This window comes from Ovis aries, chromosome 6 (genome assembly GCF_016772045.2).
Source record: "Ovis aries strain OAR_USU_Benz2616 breed Rambouillet chromosome 6, ARS-UI_Ramb_v3.0, whole genome shotgun sequence".
Taxonomy (NCBI): domain Eukaryota; kingdom Metazoa; phylum Chordata; class Mammalia; order Artiodactyla; family Bovidae; genus Ovis; species Ovis aries.
Window position 1 is genome coordinate 5814175 of NC_056059.1, and position 23126 is coordinate 5837300.

The 23126-nt window shown below is 43.4% G+C and overlaps 2 protein-coding genes across 2 annotated transcripts in view; both read left to right on the forward strand.

The window, feature by feature from the left end:
- LOC114115237 (rho GTPase-activating protein 20-like) lies at positions 1–20804 on the forward strand. The gene is made up of 8 exons (XM_060417499.1): positions 1–105; positions 5677–5846; positions 7625–7786; positions 11005–11114; positions 11628–11814; positions 13052–13169; positions 19343–19512; positions 20745–20804. Exons 3-8 carry the CDS (start codon positions 7628–7630, stop codon positions 20802–20804), a joined length of 804 nt encoding a protein of 267 aa, XP_060273482.1. The 5' UTR covers positions 1–105; positions 5677–5846; positions 7625–7627.
- LOC114115414 (rho GTPase-activating protein 20-like) overlaps positions 19287–23126 on the forward strand; it is a 9376-nt gene continuing 5536 nt past the window's right edge. Inside the window, exons 1-2 of the mRNA XM_042251111.1 lie at positions 19287–19512; positions 21282–21443. Coding sequence (XP_042107045.1) covers positions 21285–21443 — 159 coding nt within the window. The 5' untranslated portion in view covers positions 19287–19512; positions 21282–21284. The remainder of the gene's footprint in view (positions 19513–21281; positions 21444–23126) is intronic.

A 23126-nucleotide genomic window follows, 5' to 3' on the forward strand; every position in this document is an offset into this window, starting at 1 on the left:
TTGAAAACTGTCTCAAGATATTTGGAGAAGATATCACTTCTCTCTTTGGAGAGAACTCAGTGAGTTGTGATAACAGTGATATCACTGATAACAGTGAGATTTCAGGTAGGTGAATAATGTAACTGGCTTTGATGCAAAAGACAGCAAGGCTGCCAGGGCTCCATGGGAGATCCTAGAGCCCAAATCACATTGTAAGGGCAATAATTTCCATCAGCTCTAAGACATGGGAAGTTTCCCACTTGTGAGATCAAAGAAAGGATAACACTGTTCTGATTTCAAGAAGCAACTAGTACAGCTTTAGGAGACATCACGGTTCAGTTGAGTTCAGTTGCTCAGTCGTGTCCGACTCTTTGTGACCCCAAGGACTACAGTGCCCCCAAGTCCTTGGGGTCGAGGACTGCAGCGTGCCAGGCCTCCCCTGTGCATCACCAACTCCCGGAGCTTACTCAAACTCATGTCCATCGAATCGGTGATGCCATCCAACCATCTCATCCTCTCTCGTCCCCTTCTCCTCCTGCCTTCAATCTTTCCCAGCATCAGAGTCTTTTCCAAAGAGTCAGTTCTTCACATCAGGTGGCCAAAACAGTGGAGTTTCAGCTTCAGCTACAGTGAGATTGTTGTGTTTCGGGTGGCCTTTCTGTATTCTGGCAGCTTGTGGTTCCTCTTTATTGTGGAGGTTCCTCACTGTGGCTGGGGTTTTGCAGGCGGCTTCTCAAGGTTTCCTGGTTAGGGAAGCTTGCGTCCATGTTCTGGTGGGTGGGGCTGGATTTCTCTCTGGAGTGGAATGAAGTGTCCAGTAGTGAGTTTTGAGATGACTGTGGGTTTGGTGTGACTTAGGGCAGCCTGTATATTGATGCTCGGGGCTATGTTCTTGCATTGCTAGAGAATTTGTGTGGTATGTCTTGCTCTGGAACTTGTTAGCTCTTGGGTGGTGCTTGGTTTCAGTGTAGGTACGGAGGCTTTTGGATGAGCTCTTATCCATTAATGTTCCCTGGAGTCAGGAGTTCTCTGGTGTTCTCAGGATTTGGACTTAAGCCTCCTGCCTCTGGTTTTCAGTCTTATTCTTACAGTAGCCTCGAGACTTCTCTATCTGTACAGCACCAATGATAAAACATCTAGGTTAATGATCAAAAGCTTCTCCACAGTGAGGGACACCCGGAGAGGTTCACAGAGAGACGGAGAGAGGGAGAAGGGTAGATGATAGAGTTGACCAGGTGAAGAAGAGGGGGAATCAAAAGGGGAGAGAGCAAGCTAGCCAGTAGTCAATTCCCTGTGTGCTCTCCTCGGTCTGGACCCCTCAGGGAGGTTCATGCAGTAGTTAAACAGAGAAGAGAAGAAGGAGGAAGGAGGCGGAGGTGACCGGGAGGAGAAAAGAGGGATTCAAAAGGAGAGAGACCAGATCCAGCCAGTAATCAGTTCCCTAAGTGTTCTCCACAGCCCGGAACACACAAAGAGATTCACAGAGTTGGGTAGGGAAGAGAAGGCTGAAGTGGAGATAGAAGTTACCTGGTGGAGAAAAAGGAGAGTCAAAAGAGGGAGAGAGCCATTAAGCCAGTAATCACACTTCCCAACTAAAAATGGGTAGAGAAGATTGGGTTCCTAAAGGTACAAAATTGGTAACAAATACCAAAAAGCACAGATTAAAAGTCTAGAGTTAACGTGACACTCCCCAAAATACAATATTTTTTAAAAAGTCACAATATATGATAAAATATATATATGAAGTTTACTTTAAAAATAGGGACTTTTTTTTGCAAGGTAATAGTAGATTATAAAAATGAAAATTAAAGGAGTACTAGAGGACTTAAAAATTTAAAGAAAATTTTTAAATGATAATAGTAAAAATATATCTAGGAATTTTTCTGGAGCTGTTGTGGGCAGTGTGGGGTTAGTTCGGTTTCAGATAGCTCCTAGATCCAGCTTATACATCTAAAGATCTATAGGCCCCTTCCAATGTAGTCAGTGCTAACTACAAGGTTTGAATCCGTTGCACCTGTCATTTGCAGAGTGGTTCCCGGTGTTTATTTTAGCTTCTTCTGTTTGCTGGTCTCTTCAGTGTCTAATTTCCGCCCTGACATAGGGGATCGAAGGTGGTCACTCATTTAGGCTAACTGATTCAGTCGTGCTGTGGGCAGGTTGGAACACTGCAAACCATATCACTGGCGTATGCTCACCAGGTCCCGGCCGCACTGGGTTTGCCCCCGCTCACGGTGTGTGTGCTTTCTCAGTCTACACTGCTCAGGCTCCAGGTTGCTCTGCCTGGAACTGTCTGAGGTGGGCCCTGGGTTGCGTGCACCTCCCAGGTCTAAGCCACTCTGGTTCAGGTTGCTTCTCAGGTAGTCCACCAAGGCTCAGACTCGGTTGGACCTGCCTCTTGTGCACTTCCCCGGTCCAAGGAGCTCAGGCGACCAGGTGCTTGGCGAGCACAGTCACCCCCAGGTGTGGTGCGTCTTATCACGTCCTCCATCCCAGCCGCTAGGTTTCCTGGGTGGCAGCAGGTGTGCCCGTCTCAGGTATGCCATGTGTCTCTTCTGGGGAGCTGACCCCTGTTGCGACGCTCTCGGCGGATGTCAACCACCCAGAATCCCAAGAAGTCTTGGTAGGCAAATGGGAGCCTGCTTGCAGTTTTGTAGAGGATGCTCCTCTGGGGCTGAGATTGCCCCTTTCTGGCTCTGGCTGTCCCCGCCTGCCTCCCTGTCTCCAGGCAGTGCACAGCCAGCTAGCTCTCCTGTGCTCAGTCCTATGTTCTTTGAGGGGGCCAGGAAGTGCCTTAGGTTAGGGCTTTTCCCAGGATAATAGGGCTTTTCCCAGGATAGTTCTCTCTCTCTTTTTACTTTCTGTCTGGCTATCCCACAGTTTGGGTCAGATTGCCCTCAGGGCATTCAGGCCAGGTGCCTACAATGCAGCCCACACCTCCCTGTTCAGCCCCCTGCTTGCTGGTGGCAAATGTGAGTGTCTGGACTACTTCTCTGCTGGAAGTTGCTGTTAGGCACCTAAGTGGTGGGTTTTATTTATTTATTTAGCATTCCTCCCTGTTACGTTGCCCTCTGAGATTCCAAAACTCCCCACTGATCTGCCAGTGAGAGTGTTTCCTGGTGTTTGGAAACTTCTCCTCTTTTAAGACTCCCTTCCTGGGACAGATCTCTGTCCCTACGTCTTTTGTCTCTCTTTTTACCTTTTATATTTTTTCTTACCTCCTTTCGAAGATAATGGGCTGCCTTTCTGGGTGCCTGATGTCCTCTGCCAGCATTCAGAAGTTGTTTTGTGGAATTTGCTCAGGCTCAAAAGTTCATTCCATTAAGTTGTGGGGAGAAAGTGATCTTTCCATCCTATTCCCTCCGCCATCTTAGGACCGCCCCTGAGACTTGAACTCTGGATTCTACCTCCACAGCAAGCTCACTTTCCATCCTCTTCAGACCCAGGTTGCAAATGGAACTGGACTGAATGTTTATATGTCTGTTTGTTTGCTTTAAAATCTTTCCTCTGCAATGATCCCTGCTACCACACCAATATTGTCCCATGGACATTTCTTGATCTGAATAAAACGTCCTACTAATTTTGGAAGTATTCGGGCCAGAACAGAATTACTACTGAAAGTATTTTTCTCCTTATAGTTGTTATTCTACACCCACAACATTTCAAATTTCACTTCTTAATGTTCAAACCCTAATTTGAGCATGAGGAAACACCAACCTAAATCTTGTGAGGACTGTTTAAGAAAGATGAGGATATAAAGTTAACCTGTTTAACAGTCCCTGGCAACCAACTCCAGTTTTATTATCTGGGACATCCACGGACAGGAGCCTGACAGGCTATATTTATGGGGTCGCAAGAGTTGGACACAACTGAACAACTAAGCACCATACTTTCCATGGTTATACTGTATATTTTTTTGGTCACAGAGCCAACAAGAAATCTAACACCAACCAATGTACATAACAAATGGTCCATCTAGACCTGAAAATAAAAGTACAGGGCTTAATGTCTCTTTTGCTTTGCATCTATGCTTATAGACGAGCTGGACATACACCTTTGTAGCAACTGATAGCGCTTTCTTCCTAAGAGTATTCTTATTAAAGCTGAACAATGCATGAATACATTTGGAATATATGAATACCTGTGGGTAGCTTAGAAATAAAAGAATCAGGTTAAGAGTAGGGAAACCAGGGTGCATAAAGCAACTCAACCCATATAAACATGCATTTTTTTAAACATTTGCACATATTAATTAGGAGATTCTCTTCCTGAATTTAAGAATGCATTTGCTGTCTTCATTATCTCCTTTTAAAATGATGGCAGTATGAATCGCAGGGCAGGAGGAGCCTAAGGCAAAATGATGGCATTCCTCTAGGAACGTACACCTTCTGGAGGCTGCAAAATCAAATGGAGAATGGGGGTGGAGTCTGCTTGGGGGGAGGTGACTGATGTCTAGGCTGCCTTAGGCCCTTTGAAGGAGGGAAATGACCTTTATTAAGGCTGCTATGTGCCATGTCTTGTGATGAGTAGTACATGATGTTTTGTAGTCCAGTGAGGTGTAAGTAGCATCATTTCTGTTAAGCCTGAGCAAACTGAAGCTCAAAGAATTTTAGGCAACTTATCCAATTAAGAGGCAGAATAGGAGCCTTCTAGTTCTCTCACCCAGCACCACAAGTGCTTCAGTCCCTTGAAAGGACATGGTGATGTACTCACTATGTCTCAGAACAGACAAGAGGATGGGCATTTTAAAATATTTGGTTACATTCTCCTGTTGATTTTTCTACAACTTGGCTCCTCTGTTGACTTCTTTAGCTGGTTATTTAAGCAGGTTATTTAAGGAAATATTAAGCAGGTTTATTGAGCAAATACCAGGGAAACATGCTTAGCTGGGCATGAGAAACTCTGAACTCCATTTCTCATTGCTGATCACTCTTTCTTTGAAAAGCCCTTCATCTGCATTCCTTTGACAGGGGCTGTGGTAGTTAGAATTCATCTTTGGGTTAGCTGAGTAAGGTGTTACACAAAAATGGCCAACTGTAATCCTACCAAGTAGTCTGCATTTAATGACTACTTCCCAAGACCCTGAGGACAGGAAGTCATCCCTGGAGCTGACTGAGGTGTGTGGCCTCCCAGAGGAGAGGTCCAGAGGCTGACTGAAAAGCAGGATGAGGCAGGATTTCTCATGAAAGGCGATTCTTTTGATGGGAGAAAATTGGGCATGACTGGTGTTCAGAAAGCCAAACAGGTCATTGAACCGAGGAAGGAAACTTACTACAAAAATAAATGATAACCAAATGCGGATTGATTTGAATATTAAATACTTTGCTTTTAAAATGAGATCTGATACCAGAACTGTCTGATAATACTTACCATTAGGAAACCTGTATAACTACAGCTTAAGTGCCTCATGACACAGGGCAAAGGGAATAGATAGCACTGTCTGGGGAGTACTGTCACAGGGAGAATCACCCCTGAGTCTGATCACGCCTCTAGGTTTGCAGAATATGGGGAAGAAGAACATGTTAACACCACAAGGATGCAATTAGCCTGTTTCAGAGTGTGGGGAATTCTATATAACAAATGGTTCAGTTTCTCTCTTTCAGCCTCTGCCATGAACATGCTGCTGAATGTAACTGGTGGAAATAGGCTAAATAAGCTCAACTACTACTACTGAAAATCTCTCTTCTACATTTGATTCAGACAAGAAGACAGTTAGTAAGAGTTCTGTCAAAAACTCGGCCTTTTGGTGTAGCTCCAGGACTCGCGAGGACAACCAACACCCACCTCTACCACCCAGAAAGCAAAAACAGCTCTTTGGAGTTGCTCTTGAGGAAGTATGTGATAATGACACCCTGCCCACCCCAATTCTGGTAGGTCTTCTTTTGGTTTTGGTAACCTTCCTGAGGAGGGGAGTTCGCAGAGATCAAGTGTTCTCTTCCCAATCTACTCCACATGAGGAAGTCTGGCTTTGTCCGATAAGTTTCACAATGTTATTTCAAAGAAAAAGATCTGATTTAGGTACTGCAGAGTCAGAAGGCAAATACAAGATGAAAAGTTACTCTCATCCATTCCACTGATTTCAACAAAGACCCATCTATACCAGCTCAGACCAGTTAACGTGGGCTCTTTCAAGTAAGGCTGTTAGAGAAGGCGAGGCTGAGAAAAACGATGACACCTGGCACCTAACAAATCAACTTTAATGAGGCAAGACGGGGCAGCAGTCAGATTAGGGAGCTGCTGCCCTTACCCAAGAAGAGGAAGTCTATATAGGCATGGATGTGGAAAGCTACTGTCTTAAGGGCGCCCATTCTTCTGCAAGGTTATTCAGAGTAGTTATCTCTTAAGCAGCTGGGGCAAGGAATTTTGGAGATCGGCCAGAGACTGGGACCGGGTGGGAGCTGATCGTAATCAACCCAATGTCCATTTTTTTCTTTGGGTGAGAGCTCTTGGTTTTGCATAGAATGGTGGGGAGGACCTGGAGCGGAGTTTAACTCCAGGCTATGTTGAGCCCTGTAACTTTCCTCAGACTCTGTGTGTAAGAAGCTCTGAGAGTCCACCTCATCCTCACATTGTCTCCTGGTCTCCTCCCTTGAAGTCCACACTAGTCTCAAGTCTCCTTCAGCTGAGTCTGCTCGCCCTATGACTCAAAATGTCTCACACGGATTTGATATGTAACTCAAGTGTTTAAGCATAAAGTAGGCATCCTCTGGCAAAGATGAATCCTTTGATCCTGCCAGAATGTGTCAAAAGAGAGTCACAGAGTTTGGACTGTGCTATATCCAGCTAGTGTATTGAAGTGTAAGCATTAACTCTTGTTCACTGTCCACTCTCTCTCCAAGCACTACACTAGATGCAGGGAATTGTATGCTATATATGGAGAAATTTATCATACCAGTTATGTGCTAGCTACTACCCCAGACCTTGCGCTTTCACAGAAAATTTAGGCAGTAGCCATTACTATCACCACCCTCACTTCATAAAAGAAAAACAAAAGAGCCTCACCCAAGAATGTGCTATGCCCAAAGTCACACAGTGGATGAGGAGCATAACAGATTCCACAATCCTTGAAACACCTGGCTCCAATATCTGTTATCTCTCTAACTTTGCAGACAGCAGAGGACATGAAAATACAGGAAAAGGAACTAGAAAGGCTGATGAGAAAGGAATGAGATCAGAGGAGGAGGAGCCTGATTAAGCCTGAGGTTGAGGGGAGGGAATACAGGAAACAGGAATGAATGGGGTGGACAGTCCCTGGAAGGGGAATAAACAAATGGAGCATGAATATGGCAAAAAGATTTCCACACTCAGGGAAGAGCATCTATAATAGGGAATAATGAGAAAGCAGCGGTGAAGGAGGAGAGGGTGACTCCTCAAAGGCCTCAAAGCAGAGACAGTTAATACAGTAAATTCACTGAAACAGAAAATCTGACTACACAAGTGTTTAAAATGTTTCAGTGTATGACTCAAATCGATTGTTGGGTAGGAAATATATTTACAGACACTGAAGTAAAAATTTCAAATTGACTTCGGTGCTGTTCTAGAACTATACCCTCATTTACCACAGCTCTGTCAAAACAGGAGCAAGCTTGTGCTCTGGGCTTCTAGATAGGAAATGTCCCACAGTTTTCTTCTCTTTCCTTCCCTATAGGAGATGCTTTCCTTTATCAATCAAAAAGGGCCGTTCACAGAAGGCATCTTCAGAAAACCAGCCAGTATAAAATCCGCAATAGCCCTAAAGGAGAAACTAAACGCTGGACACAAAGTTAACTTGGATGATGAATCCGTTCTCGTAGTATCGTCAGTCTTAAAGGTAAGGAAAGCTTGAGCATCGTCCACACACAGAGTCAGTCTAAAGCTGTATGACTGGTCTTTCACTATGAATGCCCAAGAAGCATAATAGGCATAAGAGAGGAAGGATCTGAAACGTGGAAAACACTTCACAAAGTCAAAAGTGAAGGAAGGTACCTCAAATGTTATGAGCCCCATACATTAGATATTTTCCTTTTTCATTGCACATCTCGGTCCTGAACACTCCATGAAGAAGAAGAATAAATTTCAAAATACCCACTTACACATTGAGCGTTTACCAAAACAAGCTTCCTGCTTTGGATGACTGCCTCATCACCTTCCTAATGAAGGCAACATTTCCAAAATAAAATTCATATTAAGCTTTTGGAAACAGTTAACAGAAGTAGCTTCCCAGGTGGCTCAGACAGTAAAGAATCTGCCTGCAATGCAAGAAACCTGGGTTCGATCCCTGGGTTGGAAGGATCCCCTGGAACAGGGACTGACATACGACTCCAGTCGTATGGACGGAGGAGTCTGGCAGGTTATAGTTTATGAGGGGGCCCAGAACTGGACACGGCTGTGGCAACTTAGCATGGATGCAAGACAGATGTTTACTCACTATGGTAAACTCGTGTGTGTGTGTGTGCTTGTGTGTGTGTGTGTGTTAGTCGCCTAGTCGCATCGGATTCTCTGTAATCCCATTGACTGTAGCCCAGCAGACTCCTCTGTCCATGCAACCCTCCAGGCAAGAATCCTAGAGTGGGTTGCCATGCTCGACTCCAGGGGATCTTCCTGCCAGGGATCGAACCTGCCTCTCTTGCATCTCTTGCATTGGCAGGCAGGTTCTTTACCACTAGCCCCACCTGGGAAGTCCATTTGTCTTACAATGAATCAAAAAATGCTTAGTGAGGCGACCAAAATCTCTGATCACTACATCATCCTACCTTTTCCTGTCTCACAATGCCTTTTATTTTACAATTAGTGTAGGGATGTCTCCACAATTTGTTCCCCCTTTTTCCTCTTTTTTTCTCCCTTCCCATCTTTAACAACCTTTGTTAATATCTGTAAGTTTAACCCACCACCCAAGGGTATATTTATATGGTAACCAGTTTTACTATATGCCCCATGTAAAAATCTTATTTTTAGAGTGAGTCCAACAGTCAAAATTAGTTTGGAATTTGGAAAAGTTCCATACATTTATACAAAAATAGACTGAGTTTGAAATGATACAGCTAAATCACAAGCATGTAGCTAAATTTCTACCAGGGCGATAACAGAACAGAAACAAAAAAATTAATCAATCCATGTTGGAACTTGTTAGCAGGTATGAAGAACTATATTGATGTAGTAATAACTATAGATAGGTTATTAAAATTATCTTAGAAACTAAATAACATGTGGTGTTTCCTTGTCCCCTGTTAATGTTCGATTGTATGATAATAGCAACAGTGCAGATATGACTTAGAGGTGAGCCCTAGAACACTTGCACCATCATAATACACACTAGGGATGCCTATAGCAAGTAGAGTGCTACCCTCTATAAGGTGCACACTTGGAACTGATTTGATTTGTGAGCAGGTGTTACTAGGCTCTTGCCTGTTTCCATGCTATAAGCGTACAGGTCTTAGACAATCTCAAAGCTTTCTCGTCTTAAAGTTGATTGATCTTGGTGGGGAATCAAACTTCGCACCTTTGGCCTTGAGAATACCATATGTCCAAGCAACCACAGAGGTGGTCTAAATCAGAAGTGAATACATAATGAGAACCACATTGAGTTTTCCATTAAACTGTCTATAAACAGAGGGCCAATAGCAAATAGCCACGGCATATTCTGTATGAGTCATGTCCTGGCTTAACCACAAAGGGCCTGCTGCACACTCCCAGACTCCCAGAAGCCAAAGCCAGATGAGATGGTTGAATGGCATCACCAACTCGATGGACATGAATCTGAACAAGACCCAGGTGTTGGTGATGGACAGGAAAGCCTGGTGTGCAGTGCATGGGGTCGCAAAGAGTAGGACAGGACTGAACGGCTGAACTGAAATGGAGTGCTTCCTCCCTCCCAATATACTGTGGACACTCCATAAGAAGCATAGAGAAAACCTAATGACCATGATTGGGTACTGAATACCAATCACAAGAAAAAGTATGAGAGGACTGAGACTCTGTACGTTATCTTCATACTCTATCCTCAATACTCAAAGGAATGCCGGACACAAACAGCAGCTCAGTAAGTACTGAAACAAGTGAACGCTGACAGGATTATAAGCATGACAGTTGCCGTAGAAACACTGCCTGAAGCAGATACTCTTCAGAGAAGTCAGGCTGTATATTAAGACCAGTGGAAGCAAGTTGTGCCTTTGAAACTGGCAAGGCAATGCAATCATTTCCCCTCAGGCTTGCACAACAGTTTACAACTTCATCCATTTTCATAGGCCCCATTCTATCATATTAAGACTTGGTCACCAGGATAAACTTTCCAGGCCTCCACTTAGGAAGCTTACATTTGCAGATTCTATCCCACAGGTGTGAAGTTGCCATGTATGTAAATTTTCAGCTTCCTCTTTGGGGAGGATATATTCCATTCAAAGAGTTGCAAGGGTAACGTGTAGTTTACCCATTGGGGCTTTTGGTTTATTTCTAACACCTGCTGCTTAAAACTCTGTACAACTGAACTTTTATATATATATATAGATTTTTTTTTAAGAAAAAGATCGAAGCGATTTCGATACTAGCTTTTCCCCAAAGACCACACATACCTCCGATTTTCTCTTAATATGTGTATAAGAGCATGTAGGGGTGTAGTCTTATTTCAGAACTTCTCTTTCTTGAATTCAGAGCAAGCACTGTGTCTGAAGTAAACAAACAAAATGGGTATGTGCATTTCTTTTCAGGAAACGAATAGGATTTCGGGTGAGTTATCACCAGACCTTGCCAGTTTGTACTATTGTGTTAACATGTACACAAAGAGTAAGCTCCAGGTGATAGAAGGAGCTTTAGCCTCATTCTCACCACAGCCTAGACTCTACTTTTAGGCTTCCAATTTTAGCTGGGGAAAATCCAACCAGTACTTCTGAGTGTGCAAGGCTGTGGAGAGTCACAGCCAAGCTCTGTGTGAATCAGTATGTGTGGCTGTGAAGGAATTGCGGACTGAATTGAATTTTTCAACTAAATATTTTCTTTGCAATTTCTCCATTGAACTTATCATAAGATAATATTTATTTTTCTGATCTACATAAGGATTTTCTTCGAAATATCCAAGGAAGCATCTTTTCAGCCCGTCTCTACGATAAATGGCTTGATGTTATTGATGAAGGGAATGAGGAGGAGAAAATAACTGCGACCCAGAGGTAATGATGCAATAATTACTCAACTCTGAGAAAATGCAACCAACATACTCTTAGGAAAATATTAGCTTATAGTTTACAGCTGTGTCCTCTGAAATAATGAGCAGTATCAAGTGCTTTCACTTGAGGATACCCCTGGAAGCCAGTTTGAAAAGAGATGCATGCCTTATTGGTGACACTGTGTTTTTCTCCTAATCTTATTAACATGGAATGCTTGGCCATTTTACACCTTCTGAATACATGAAACTGTTGGAGATGAAATCCACTGGCGTAGAAAGAGATGATAAAGAACCAATCCGCCAGGGGTATGATCTTAAATACAAACACATAACTAACCAGAGTAGGGCTTATCTGGTTCAGGAATTAAAATCAGTGAAACATTCTTGTATGCATTCATGCCTGGCACTGTGAGAATGGACTGTGTACATGGTAGGAAAAGAAGTACTGTGTTCTCTGTATTTCCACTTACTAAGCAAAATGACTCGCTTTATTCATAAGTGCTTTTTCTGTCATTAGGCTTGTAGACCAGCTACCGAAAGCCAATGTAGTTTTTTTGCGACACCTTTTTGGAGTGTTACACAACATTGAGCAACATTCCTCATCCAGTCAGATGACAGCTCATGATTTATCCTTGTATCTCACCCCAAGCATCCTTTGTCTGCTTAATTCTGGCAGCTCAGCATTTGAAAACGTCAGCAAAAAGGTAACAAGATCTCTCATTTTATGCCTTGTGGGGCAGAGTCCCCATTTTGAACCTGAAGTCTATGGTATTAACGCTGGTGAATCCGTGTTTTAAAGTGCACATTTTAATTACACCGCCTTGGAGTGGCAGAGTCCTACTCTGGTTGGGCATGGGAAGGTGTCTTTTAACTGAGAACAGCTGAGTCACTTCTCCCTTGCCATCCAAGGGATTAAACAACAGAGAGGTTAGAGTAGGACGATATGATAGAAAAGAACCTGGCTTTGGAACCGGAGAGCCAAGGTTCAACTCTCAGCCTCATCACTGAGGGTGTAAGAGCCTCCAAACTGTGAGTTCACCATTACACAACGATGACAGACCCAATACATCTGGTCCCTGTTGGCACATCTTAGGCGGCCTGGGCCATACAAGCACCCGAGGCTCCACACACGCTGGCCGCACTCTGCCAGTTGTGGCTCATTCAGGAAAATACTTGGCTTCTATTGTGTCTCCGCTAGAGGATGAGCAAGCTAGTAAAATATTTCAGAACATCCTAACAGAGCCATACCATGCCTAATAAGATCACAGCTCTTCTCCAAGCTCCCCTAGACAGCAAGGGTCAGGCAAGTAAATGTAGACAGACAGACAGACATGTTTTCTCTCCAGATGCTTTCTTCCTTCACAACCCCCCTACCGCCCTCCACTCCACACAGAAACCTCTCCAACCTACCTTTCTGATATTTCCTCACTGAAGTGAATTTCGCAATTTGTGTTGTATTTGATACTTTATAAGTTTTAATAAGATGCTATATATAAATTGTATATCATTAAAACTAAAAAAAATTTATAAAACTAAATAAAACTCAATAAGACAATATACATTTTTTCCCAAACATCCTATGTGGGCTACTTACAAATCATCCTAGTTTTAAGCATGTAACCATCATTACAAAATTCTAGCTATTAAACCAGCCCACATATTATAACTTTAGCCCAATGACTAAAAGAATTTTAAAATTATTGCCCAATGTACTCTTGCAACTATCATTTATTTCTTAGAAATAACTGATGTATATACATAATATATATATATAATGTATGTATATATACATCCATATATACATATATTTAATCAAGTCTGAATTTTTCTCAGACCTCTTTTGCATTTTGTGTAAGAGCCCAGGTTCACGTATGAAATGTGATTTACTATTATGCCATATGTACAGTAATACACCATTTTTTTTGCCCCTTTGTGTTATAGGTTTTTCTGATACAATTCCTCATTGAAAACTGTCTCAAGATATTTGGAGAAGATATCACTTCTCTCTTTGGAGAGAACTCAGTGAGTTGTGATAACACTGATAACAGTGAGATTTCAGGTAGGTGAATAATGTAACTGGCTTTCATGCAAAAGACAGCAAGGCTGCCAGGGCTCCATGGGAGATCCTAGAGCCCAAATCACATTGTAAGGGTAGTAATTTCCATCTGCTCCAAGACATGGGAAGTTTCCCACTTGTGAGATCAAAGAAAGGATAACACTGTTCTGATTTCAAGAAGCAACTAGTACAGCTTTAGGAGACATCATGGTTCAGTTGAGTTCAGTTGCTCAGTCGTGTCTGACTCTTTGTGACCCCAAGGAATACAGTGACCCCGAGTCCTTGGGGTCGAGGACTGCAGCGTGCCAGGCCTCCCTGTGCATCACCAACTCCTGGAGCTTACTCAAACTCATGTCCATCGAATCGGTGATGCCATCCAACCATCTCATCCTCTCTCGTCCCCTTCTCCTCCTGCCTTCAATCTTTCCCAGCATCAGAGTCTTTTCCATAGAGTCAGTTCTTCACATCAGGTGGCCAAAACAGTGGAGTTTCAGCTTCAGCTACAGTGAGATTGTTGTGTTTGGGGTGGCCTTTCTGTATTCTGGCAGCTTGTGGTTCCTCTTTATTGTGGAGGTTCCTCACTGTGGCTGGGGTTTTGCAGGTGGCTTCTCAAGGTTTCCTGGTTAGGGAAGCTTGCATCCATGTTCTGGTGGGTGGGGCTGGATTTCTCTCTGGAGTGGAATGAAGTGTCCAGTAGTGAGTTTTGAGATGACTGTGGGTTTGGTGTGACTTAGGGCAGCCTGTATGTTGATGCTCGGGGCTATGTTCCTGCATTGCTAGAGAATTTGTGTGGTATGTCTTGCTCTGGAACTTGTTGGCTCGTGAGTGGTGCTTATTTTCAGTGTAGGTACGGAGGCTTTTGGATGAGCTCTTATCCATTAATGTTCCCTGGAGTTAGGAGTTCTCTGGTGTTCTCAGGGTTTGGACTTAAGCCTCCTGCCTCTGGTTTTGTCTTATTCTTACAGTAGCCTCGAGACTTCTCTATCTGTACAGCACCGATGATAAAACATCTAGGTTAATGACGAAAAGCTTCTCCACAGTGAGGGACACCCGGAGAGGTTCACAGAGTGAGACGGAGAAGAGAAGAGGGAGGAGGGAGATAGAGTTGACCAGGAGAAGAAGAGGGGGAATCAAAAGGGGAGAGAGCAAGCTAGCCAGTAGTCAATTCCCTGTGTGCTCTCCACAGTCTGGACCCCTCAGAGAGGTTCATGGAGTTACACAGAGAAGAGAAGAAGGAGGAAGGAGACAGAGGTGACCGGGAGGAGAAAAGAGGGATTCAAAAGGAGAGAGACAGATCCAGCCAGTAATCAGTTCCCTAAGTGTTCTCCACAGCCCAGAACACACAAAGAGATTCACAGAGTTGGGTAGGGAAGAGAAGGCTGAGGTGGAGATAGTGATCACCTGGTGGAGAAAAAGGAGAGTCAAAAGGGGGAGAGAGACATCAAGCCAGTAATCACTCTCCCAAATAAAAATAGGTAGAGAAGATTGGGTTCCTAAAGGTACAAATTGATCCCAAATACCAAAAAGCACAGATTAAAAGTCTAGAGTAAAGGTGACACTCCCCAAAATACAATCTTTAAAAAATGGAGAAGGAAATGGCAACCCACTCCAGTACTCTTGCCTGGAGAATCCCATGGAGGGAGGAGCCTGGTAGCCTTCAGTCCATGGGGTCGCAAAGAGTCGACACAACTGAGCGACTTCACTTTCACTTTCACTTTTCCAAGACAGGGCCTAAAATCCAAAGAAAATAAGATCCCTATCTTTAATGATCTTATGGTTCAGGTGGAGAACTCAAACAAACCTGTATTTCTCAAATTAGGATATGATTAATACCAGAGTCACACCAAGGCACAGAATAAGCATGACACATCTTTTGGGATGTCTGTTTTCTTTAGAAGTCTGGGGGACTTCTAATTCCAGGAGTAGAATGAAATAATTAAACTGGTCAACTCCTATGCAAAAAATAAAACTATGTCTATGTTGAAATTTAAAAGACCCTTTTATGAAAAATAACACAATTGTTATGTGTTTTTAAAGCAAAATATCAGCCCTCAAAGAAAGATGTAAGCCAGTAAACCAATAAGGACTATACCCTCAATACTAATAAACTGATTCTCTTCTGTTGTTTAGGGGTTCTTAGGTACAGAAGTTTGAGAAGTGTTAATGTATGTAAGTTAAATAAAATGTGTCCAAAAAAGAAACAAAAAAAGTCACAATAAATGTTAAATTATATATATGAATTTTGCTTTACAAATACGGTCTTTTTTTTTTTGCAAGGTAATAGTAGGGCATAAAAATGAAAATTAAAGGAGTAATAGAGGACTTAAAAATTTAAAGAAAATTTTTAAATGGTAATAGTAAAAATATATCTAGGAATTTTTCTGGAGCTGTTGTGGGCAGTGTGGGGTTAGTTCAGTTTCAGATAGTTCCTTGATCCACCTTATACTTCTCAAGATCTATAGGCCCCTTCCAATGTAGTCAGTGCTAACTACAAGGTTTGAATCTGTTGCACCTGTCATTTCCAGAGCGGTTCCCCATGTTTATTTAGCTTCTTCTGTTTGCTGGTCTCTTCAGTGTCTAATTTCCGCCCTGACATAGGGGATCGAAGGTGGTCACTCATTTAGGCTAACTGATTCAGTCGTGCTGTGGGCAGGTTGGAACACTGCAAACCAATATCACTGGCGTATGCTCACCAGGTCCCGGCCGCACTGGGTTTGCCCCCGCTCACGGTGTGTGTGCTTTCCCAGTCTACACTGCTCAGGCTCCAGGTTGCTCTGCCTGGAACTGTCTGAGGTGGGCCCTGGATTGCGTGCACTTCCCAGGTCTAAGCCACTCTGGTTCACGTTGGTTCTCAGGTAGTCCACAAAGGCTCAGACTCGGTTGGACCTGCCTCTTGTGCCCTTCCCCGGTCCGAGCAGCTCAGGCGACCAGGTGCTTGGCGAGCACAGTCACCCCCAGGTGTGGTGCGTCTTATCACCTCCTCCATCCCAGCCGCTCAGTTTACTGGGTGGCAGTAGGTGTGCCCGTCTCAGGTATGCCTTGTGTCTCTTCTGGGGAGCTGATCCCTGGCTGCAACCCTCCCTGAGAATGTCAACCACTCAGAATCCCAAGAAGTCTTGGTAGGCAAATGGGAGCCTGCTTGAGGTTTTGTAGAGGATGCTCCTCTGGGGCTGAGATTGCCCCTTTCTGGCTCTGGCTGCCCCCGCCTGCCTCCCTGTCTCCAGCCAGTGCACAGCCAGCTAGCTCTCCTGTGCTCAGTCCTTTGTTCTGTGAGTGGGCCAGGAAGTGCCTTAGGTTAGGGCTTTTCCCAGGATACTTCTGTCTCTCTCTTTTTACTTTCTGTCTGGCTATCCCACAGTTTGGGTCAGATTGCCCTCAGGGCATTCAGGCCAGGTGCTTACAATGCAGCCCACACCTCCCTGTTCAGCCCCCTGCTTGCTGGTGGCAAATGTGAGTGTCTGGACTACTTTTCTGCTGGAAGTTGCTGTTAGGCACGTAATTGGTGGGTTTTATTTATTTATTTAGTGTTCCTCCAGGTTATGTTGCCCTCTGAGGTTCCAAAACTCCCCACTGACCTGCCAGTGAGAGTGTTTCCTGGTGTTTGGAAACTTCTCCTCTTTTCAGATTCCCTTCCTGGGACAGATCTCCATCCCTACGTCTTTTGTCTCTCTTTTTATCTTTTATATTTTTTCTTACCGCCTTTCGAAGACAATGGGCTGCCTTTCTGGGTGCCCGATGTCCTCTGCCAGCATTCAGAAGTTGTTTTGTGGAATTTGCTCCGGCTCAAATGTTCTTACCATGAAGCTGTGGGGAGAAAGAGATCTTTCCTTGCTATTTCCTCCTCCGTCTTAGGACCGCCCCTGAGACGTGAACTCTCCATTCTACCTCCACAGCAAGCTCACTTTCCATTCTGCTTCAGACCCAGGTTGCTAATGGAATGGGACTGAATGTTTATATGTCTGTTTGTTTGTTTTAACATCTTTCCTCTCGCAATGATGCCTGCTACCACTCCAATATTGTCCCATGGACATTTCTTTATCTGAATAAAATGTCCTACTAATTTAGGAAGTATTTGAGCCATAATATAACTTCTACTGAAAGTATTTGTCTTTTATAGTTGTTATTCTACACCCACAACATTTCAAAATTTCACTTCTTGATGTTTAAACCCTAATTTGAGCATGAGGAAACACTAACCTAAATCTTGCCAGGACTGTTTAAGAAAGATGAGGTTATAAAGTTAACCTGTTTAACAGTCCCTGGCAACCCATTCCAGTATTATTATCCGGGACATCCACGGACAGGAGCCTGACAGGCTATAGTCCATGGGGTTGCAGGAGTTGGACATGACTGAACAACTGAGCACCATACTTTTCATGGCTGTACTGTATATTTTTATTGGTCACAGAGCCAACAAGAACTCTAACACCAACCAAAGTACATAACGAAAGGTCCATCTAGACCTGAAAATTGAAGTACAGGGCTTAATGTCTATTTTGCTTTCCATCTATGCTTACAGACGAGCTGGACGTATAGCTTTGTAGCTACTGATAGAGCTTTCTTCCTAAGAGTATTCTTATTAAAGCTGAACAATGCATGAATACATTTGGAATATATGAATACCTCTGGAAGGTTAGAAATAAAACAATCAGGTTAAGAGTAGGGAAACCAGAGTGCGTATGGCAACTCACCCCATATAAACATGTATTTTTTTTTAACATTTGTACATGTTAATTAGGAGAATCTCTTGCTGAATTTAAGAATGCATTTGCTTTCTTCATTATCTCCTTTTAAAATGATGGCAGCATGAATCGCAGGGCAGGAGGAGCCTAAGGCAAAATGATGGCATTCCTCTAGGAATGTACACCTTCTGGACACTGCAAAAGCAAATGGAGAATGGGGGTGGAGTCTGCTTGGGGGGAGGTGACTGATGTCTAGGCTGCCTTAGGCCCTTTCAAGGAGGGAAATGACCTTTATTAAGGCTGCTATGTGCCATGTCTTGTGATGAGTAGTACCTGATGTTATGTAGTCCAGTGAGGTGTAAGTAGCATCATTTCTGTTAAGTCTGAGCAAAGTGAAGCTCAAAGACTTTTAGGCAACTTATCCAATTAAGAGGCAGAATAGGAGCCTTCTAGTTCTCTCACCCAGCCCCACAGTGCTTCAGTCCCTTGAAAGGACATGGTGATGTACTCACTATGTCTCAGAACAGACAAGAGGATGGGCATTTTAAAATATTTGGTTACATTCTCCTGTTGATTTTTCTACAACTTGGCTCCTCTGTTGACTTCTTCAGCTGGTTATTTAAGCAGGTTATTTAAGGAAATATTAAGCAGGTTTATTGAGCAAATACCAGGGAAACATTCTCAGCGGGCATGAGAAACTCTGAACTCCATTTCTCATTGCTGATCACTCTTTCTTTGAAAAGCCCTTCATCTGCATTCCTTTGACAGGGGCTGTTGGTAGTTAACATTCATCTTTGGGTTAGCTGAGTAAGGTGTTACACAAAAATGGCCAACTGTAATCCTACCAAGTAGTCTGCATTTAATGACTACTTCCCAAGACCCTGAGGGCAGGAAGTCATCCTTGGAGCTGACTGAGGTGTGTGGCTGACTGAGGTCCAGAGGCTGACTGAAAAGCAGGATCAGGCAGGATGTCTCATGAAAGGCGATTCTTTTGATGGGAGAAAACTGGGCATGACTGGTGTTCAGAAAGCCAAACAGGTCATTGAACCGAGGAAGGAAACTTACTACAAAAGTAAATGATAACCAAATGCTGCTTGATTTGAATATTAAATATTTTGGGTTTTAAAAGGAGATCTGATACTGGAATCCTCTGATAATACTTACCATTAGGAAACCTGTATAACTACAGCTTAAGTGCCTCATGACACAGGGCAAAGGGAATAGATAGCACTGTCTGGGGAGTACTGTCACAGGGAGAATCACCCCTGAGTCTGATCACGCCTCTAGGTTTGCAGACTATGGGGAAGAAGAACATGTTAACACCACAAGGATGCAATTAGCCTGTTTCAGAGTGTGGGGAATTCTATATAACAAATGGTTCAGTTTCTCTCTTTCAGCCTCTGCCATGAACATGCTGCTGAATGTAACTGGTGGAAATAGGCTAAATAAGCTAAACTACTACTACTGAAAATCTCTCTTCTACATTTGATTCAGACAAGAAGACAGTTAATAAGAATTCTGTCAAAAACTGGGCCTTCTGGTGTAGCTCCAGGACTCGCGAGGACAACCAACACCCACCTCTACCACCCAGAAAGCAAAAACAGCTTTTCGGAGCTCCTCTTGAAGATGTATGTGATAATGACACCCTGCCCACCCCAATTCTGGTAGGTCTTCTTTTGGTTTCGGTAACCTTCCTGAGGAGGGGAGTTCGCAGAGATCAAGTGTTCTCTTCCCAATCTACTCCACATGAAGAAGTCTGGCTTTGTCCGATAAGTTTCACAATGTTATTTCAAAGAAAAAGATCTGATTTAGGTACTGCAGCGTCAGAAGGCAAATACAAGATGAAAAGTTACTCTCATCCATTCCACTGATTTCAACAAAGACCTATCTATACCAGCTCAGACCAGTTAACATGGACTCTGAAGAAAGGCAATGAGAGAAGGCGAGGTTGAGAAAAAGAATGAGACCTGGCACTTTACAGATCAGCTTTAATGAGGCGAGATGGGGCAGCAGTCAGATTAGGGAGCTGCTGCCCTTACCCAAGAAGAGGAAGTCTATATAGGCACGGATGTGGAAAGCTACTGTCTTAAGGGCGCCCATTCTTCTGCAAGGTTATTCAGAGTAGTTATCTCTTAAACAGCTGGGGCAAGGAATTTTGGAGATCGGCCAGAGACTGGGACCGGGTGGGAGCCGGGCGTAATCAACCCTATGTGCATTTTTTTCTTTGGGTGAGAGAGCTCTTGGTTTTGCATAGAATGGTGGGGAGGACCTGGAGGGGAGTTTTAACTCCAGGCTATTTTGAGCCCTGTAACTTTCCTCAGACTCTGTGTGTAAGAAGCTCTGAGAGTCCAACTTGACTCTTGAGTCTCCTCCCTTGAAGTCCACACTAGTCTCAAGTCTCCTTCAGCTGAGTCTGCTCGCCCTATGACTCAAAATGTCTCACACGGATTTGATATGTAAATCAAGTGTTTAAGCATAAAGTAGGCATCCTCTGGCAAAGATGAATCCTTTGATCCTGCCAGAATGTGTCAAAAGAGAGTCACAGAATTTGGACTGTGTATTGAACTGTAGTAGTGTATTGAAGTGTAAGCATTAACTCTTGTTCACTGTCCACTCTCTCTCCAAGCACTACACTAGATGCAGGGAATTGTATGCTACATATGGAGAAATTTATCATACCAGTTATGTGCTAGCTACTACCCCAGACCTTGCGCTTTCACAGAAAATTTAGGCGGTAGCCGTGACTATCACCACCCTCACTTCATAAAAGAAAAACAAAAGAGCCTCACCCAAGAACCTGCTATGCCCAAAGTCACACAGTGGATGAGGAGCATAACAGATTCCACAATCCTTGAAACACCTGGCTCCAATATCTGTTATCTCTCTACCTTTGCAGACAGCAGAGGACCTGAAAATACAGGAAAAGGAACTAGAAAGGCTGATGAGAAAGGAATGAGATCAGAGGAGGAGAAGCCTGGTTAAGCCTGAGTTTGAGGGAAGGGAATACAGGAAACAGGAATGAATGGGGTGGACAGTCGCTGGAAGGGGAATAAACTAATGGCGCATCAATACGGCAAAAAGATTTCCACACTCAGGGAAGAGCATCTATAATAGGGAATAATGAGAAAGCAGCGGTGAAGGAGGAGAGGGTGACTCCTCAAAGGCCTCAAAGCAGAGACAATTAATACAGTAAATTCACTGAAACAGAAAATCTGACTACACAAGTGTTTAAAACGTTTCAGTGTATGACTCAAATCGATTCTTGGGTAGGAAATATATTTACAGACACTGAAGTAAAAATTTCAAATTGACCGATGCTGTTCTAGAACTGTACCCTCATTTACCACAGCTCTGTCAAAACAGGAGCAAGCTTGTGCTCTGGGCTTCTAGATAGGAAATGTCCCACAGTTTTCTTCTCTTTCCTTCCCTATAGGAGATGCTTTCCTTTGTCAATCAAAAAGGGCCATTCACAGAAGGCATCTTCAGAAAATCAGCCAGCATAAAATCATGCAGAGCCCTAAAGGAGAAACTAAACGCTGGACACAACGTGAACTTGGATGATGAATCCGTTCTCGTAGTATCATCTGTCTTAAAGGTAAGGAAAGTTTGAGCATCGTCCACACACAGAGTCAGTCTAAAGCTGTATGACTGGACCTTCACTATGAATGCCCAAGAAGCATAATAGGCATAAGAGAGGAAGGATCTGAAACGTGGAAAACACTTCACAAAGTCAAAAGTGAAGGAAGGTACCTCAAATGTTATGAGCCCCATACATTAGATATATTCCTTTTTCATTGCACATCTTGCCTCCTGAACACTCCATGAAGAAGAATAATAAATTTCAAAATACCCACTTACACATTGAGCGTTTACCAAAACAAGCTTCCTGCTTTGGATGACTGCCTCATCACCTTCCTAATGAAGGCAACATTTCCAAAATAAAATTCATATTAAGCTTTTGGAAACAGTTAACAGAAGTAGCTTCCCAGGTGGCTCAGACAGTAAAGAATCTGCTTGCAATGCAAGAAACCTGGGTTCGATCCCTGGGTTGGAAGGATTCCCTGGAACAGGGACTGACATACAACTCCAGTCGTAAGGACACAGGAGTCTAGCAGGTTATAGTTTATGAGGGGGCCCAGAACTGGACACGGCTATGGCAGGTTAGCATGGATGCAAGACAGATGTTTACTCACTATGGTAAACTCGTGTGTGTCTTTGTGTGTGTGCGTGTGTGTTATTCACCTAGTAGCATCCAACTCTCTGTGATCCCATTGACTGTAGCCCAGCAGACTCCTCTGTCCATGCAACCCTCCAGGCAAGAATCCTAGAGTGGGTTGCCATGCTCGACTCCAGGGGATCTTCCTGCCAGGGATCGAACCTGCCTCTCTTGCATCTCCTGCATTGGCAGGCAGGTTCTTACCACTAGCCCCACCTGGGAAGTCCATTTGTCTTACAATGAATCAAAAAATGCTTAGTGAGGCCCCCAACATCTCTGATCACTTCATCATCCTTCCTTCCCCTGTCTCTCAATGCCTTTTACTTTAAAATTAGTGTAGGGATGACTCCACCATTTGTTCCTCCTTTTTCCTCCTTTTTTCTCCCTTCCCATCTTTAACAACCTTTGTTAATATCTGTACGTTTAACCCATCACCCAAGGTTACAGTTACACGGTAACCAGTCTTACTACATGCCTCAACTTATAAAGCTTATTTTTAGAGTGAGTCCAACAGTCAAAATCAGTTGGGAATTTGGAAAAACTCGATCGATTTATACAAAAAATAGACTGAGTTTGAAATGATACACCTAAATTACAAGCGTGTAGTTAAATTTCTACCAGGGCAATAATAGAACAGAAAAAAAAATTCAATACATCTTGGAACTTTAGCAGCTATGAACAAAAATATATTGATGTAGTAATAACTATAGACAGGTTATTAAAATTATCTTAGAAACTAAATAACATGTGGTGTTTCCTTGTCCCCTGTTAATGTTCGATTGTATGATAATAGCAACAGTGCAGATATGACTTAGAGGTGAGCCCTAGTACACTTGCACCATCATAATACACACTAGGGATGCAAATAGCAAGTAGAGTGCTACCCTCTATAAGGTGCACACTTGGAACTGATTTGATTTGTGAGCAGGTGTTACTAGGCTCTTGCCTGTTTCCATGCTATAAGCATACAGGTCTTAGACAATCCGAGAGTGTTCTCTTCCTAAAGTTGATTGATCTTGGTGGGGAATCAAACTTTGCACCTTCGGCCTTGAGAATACCATA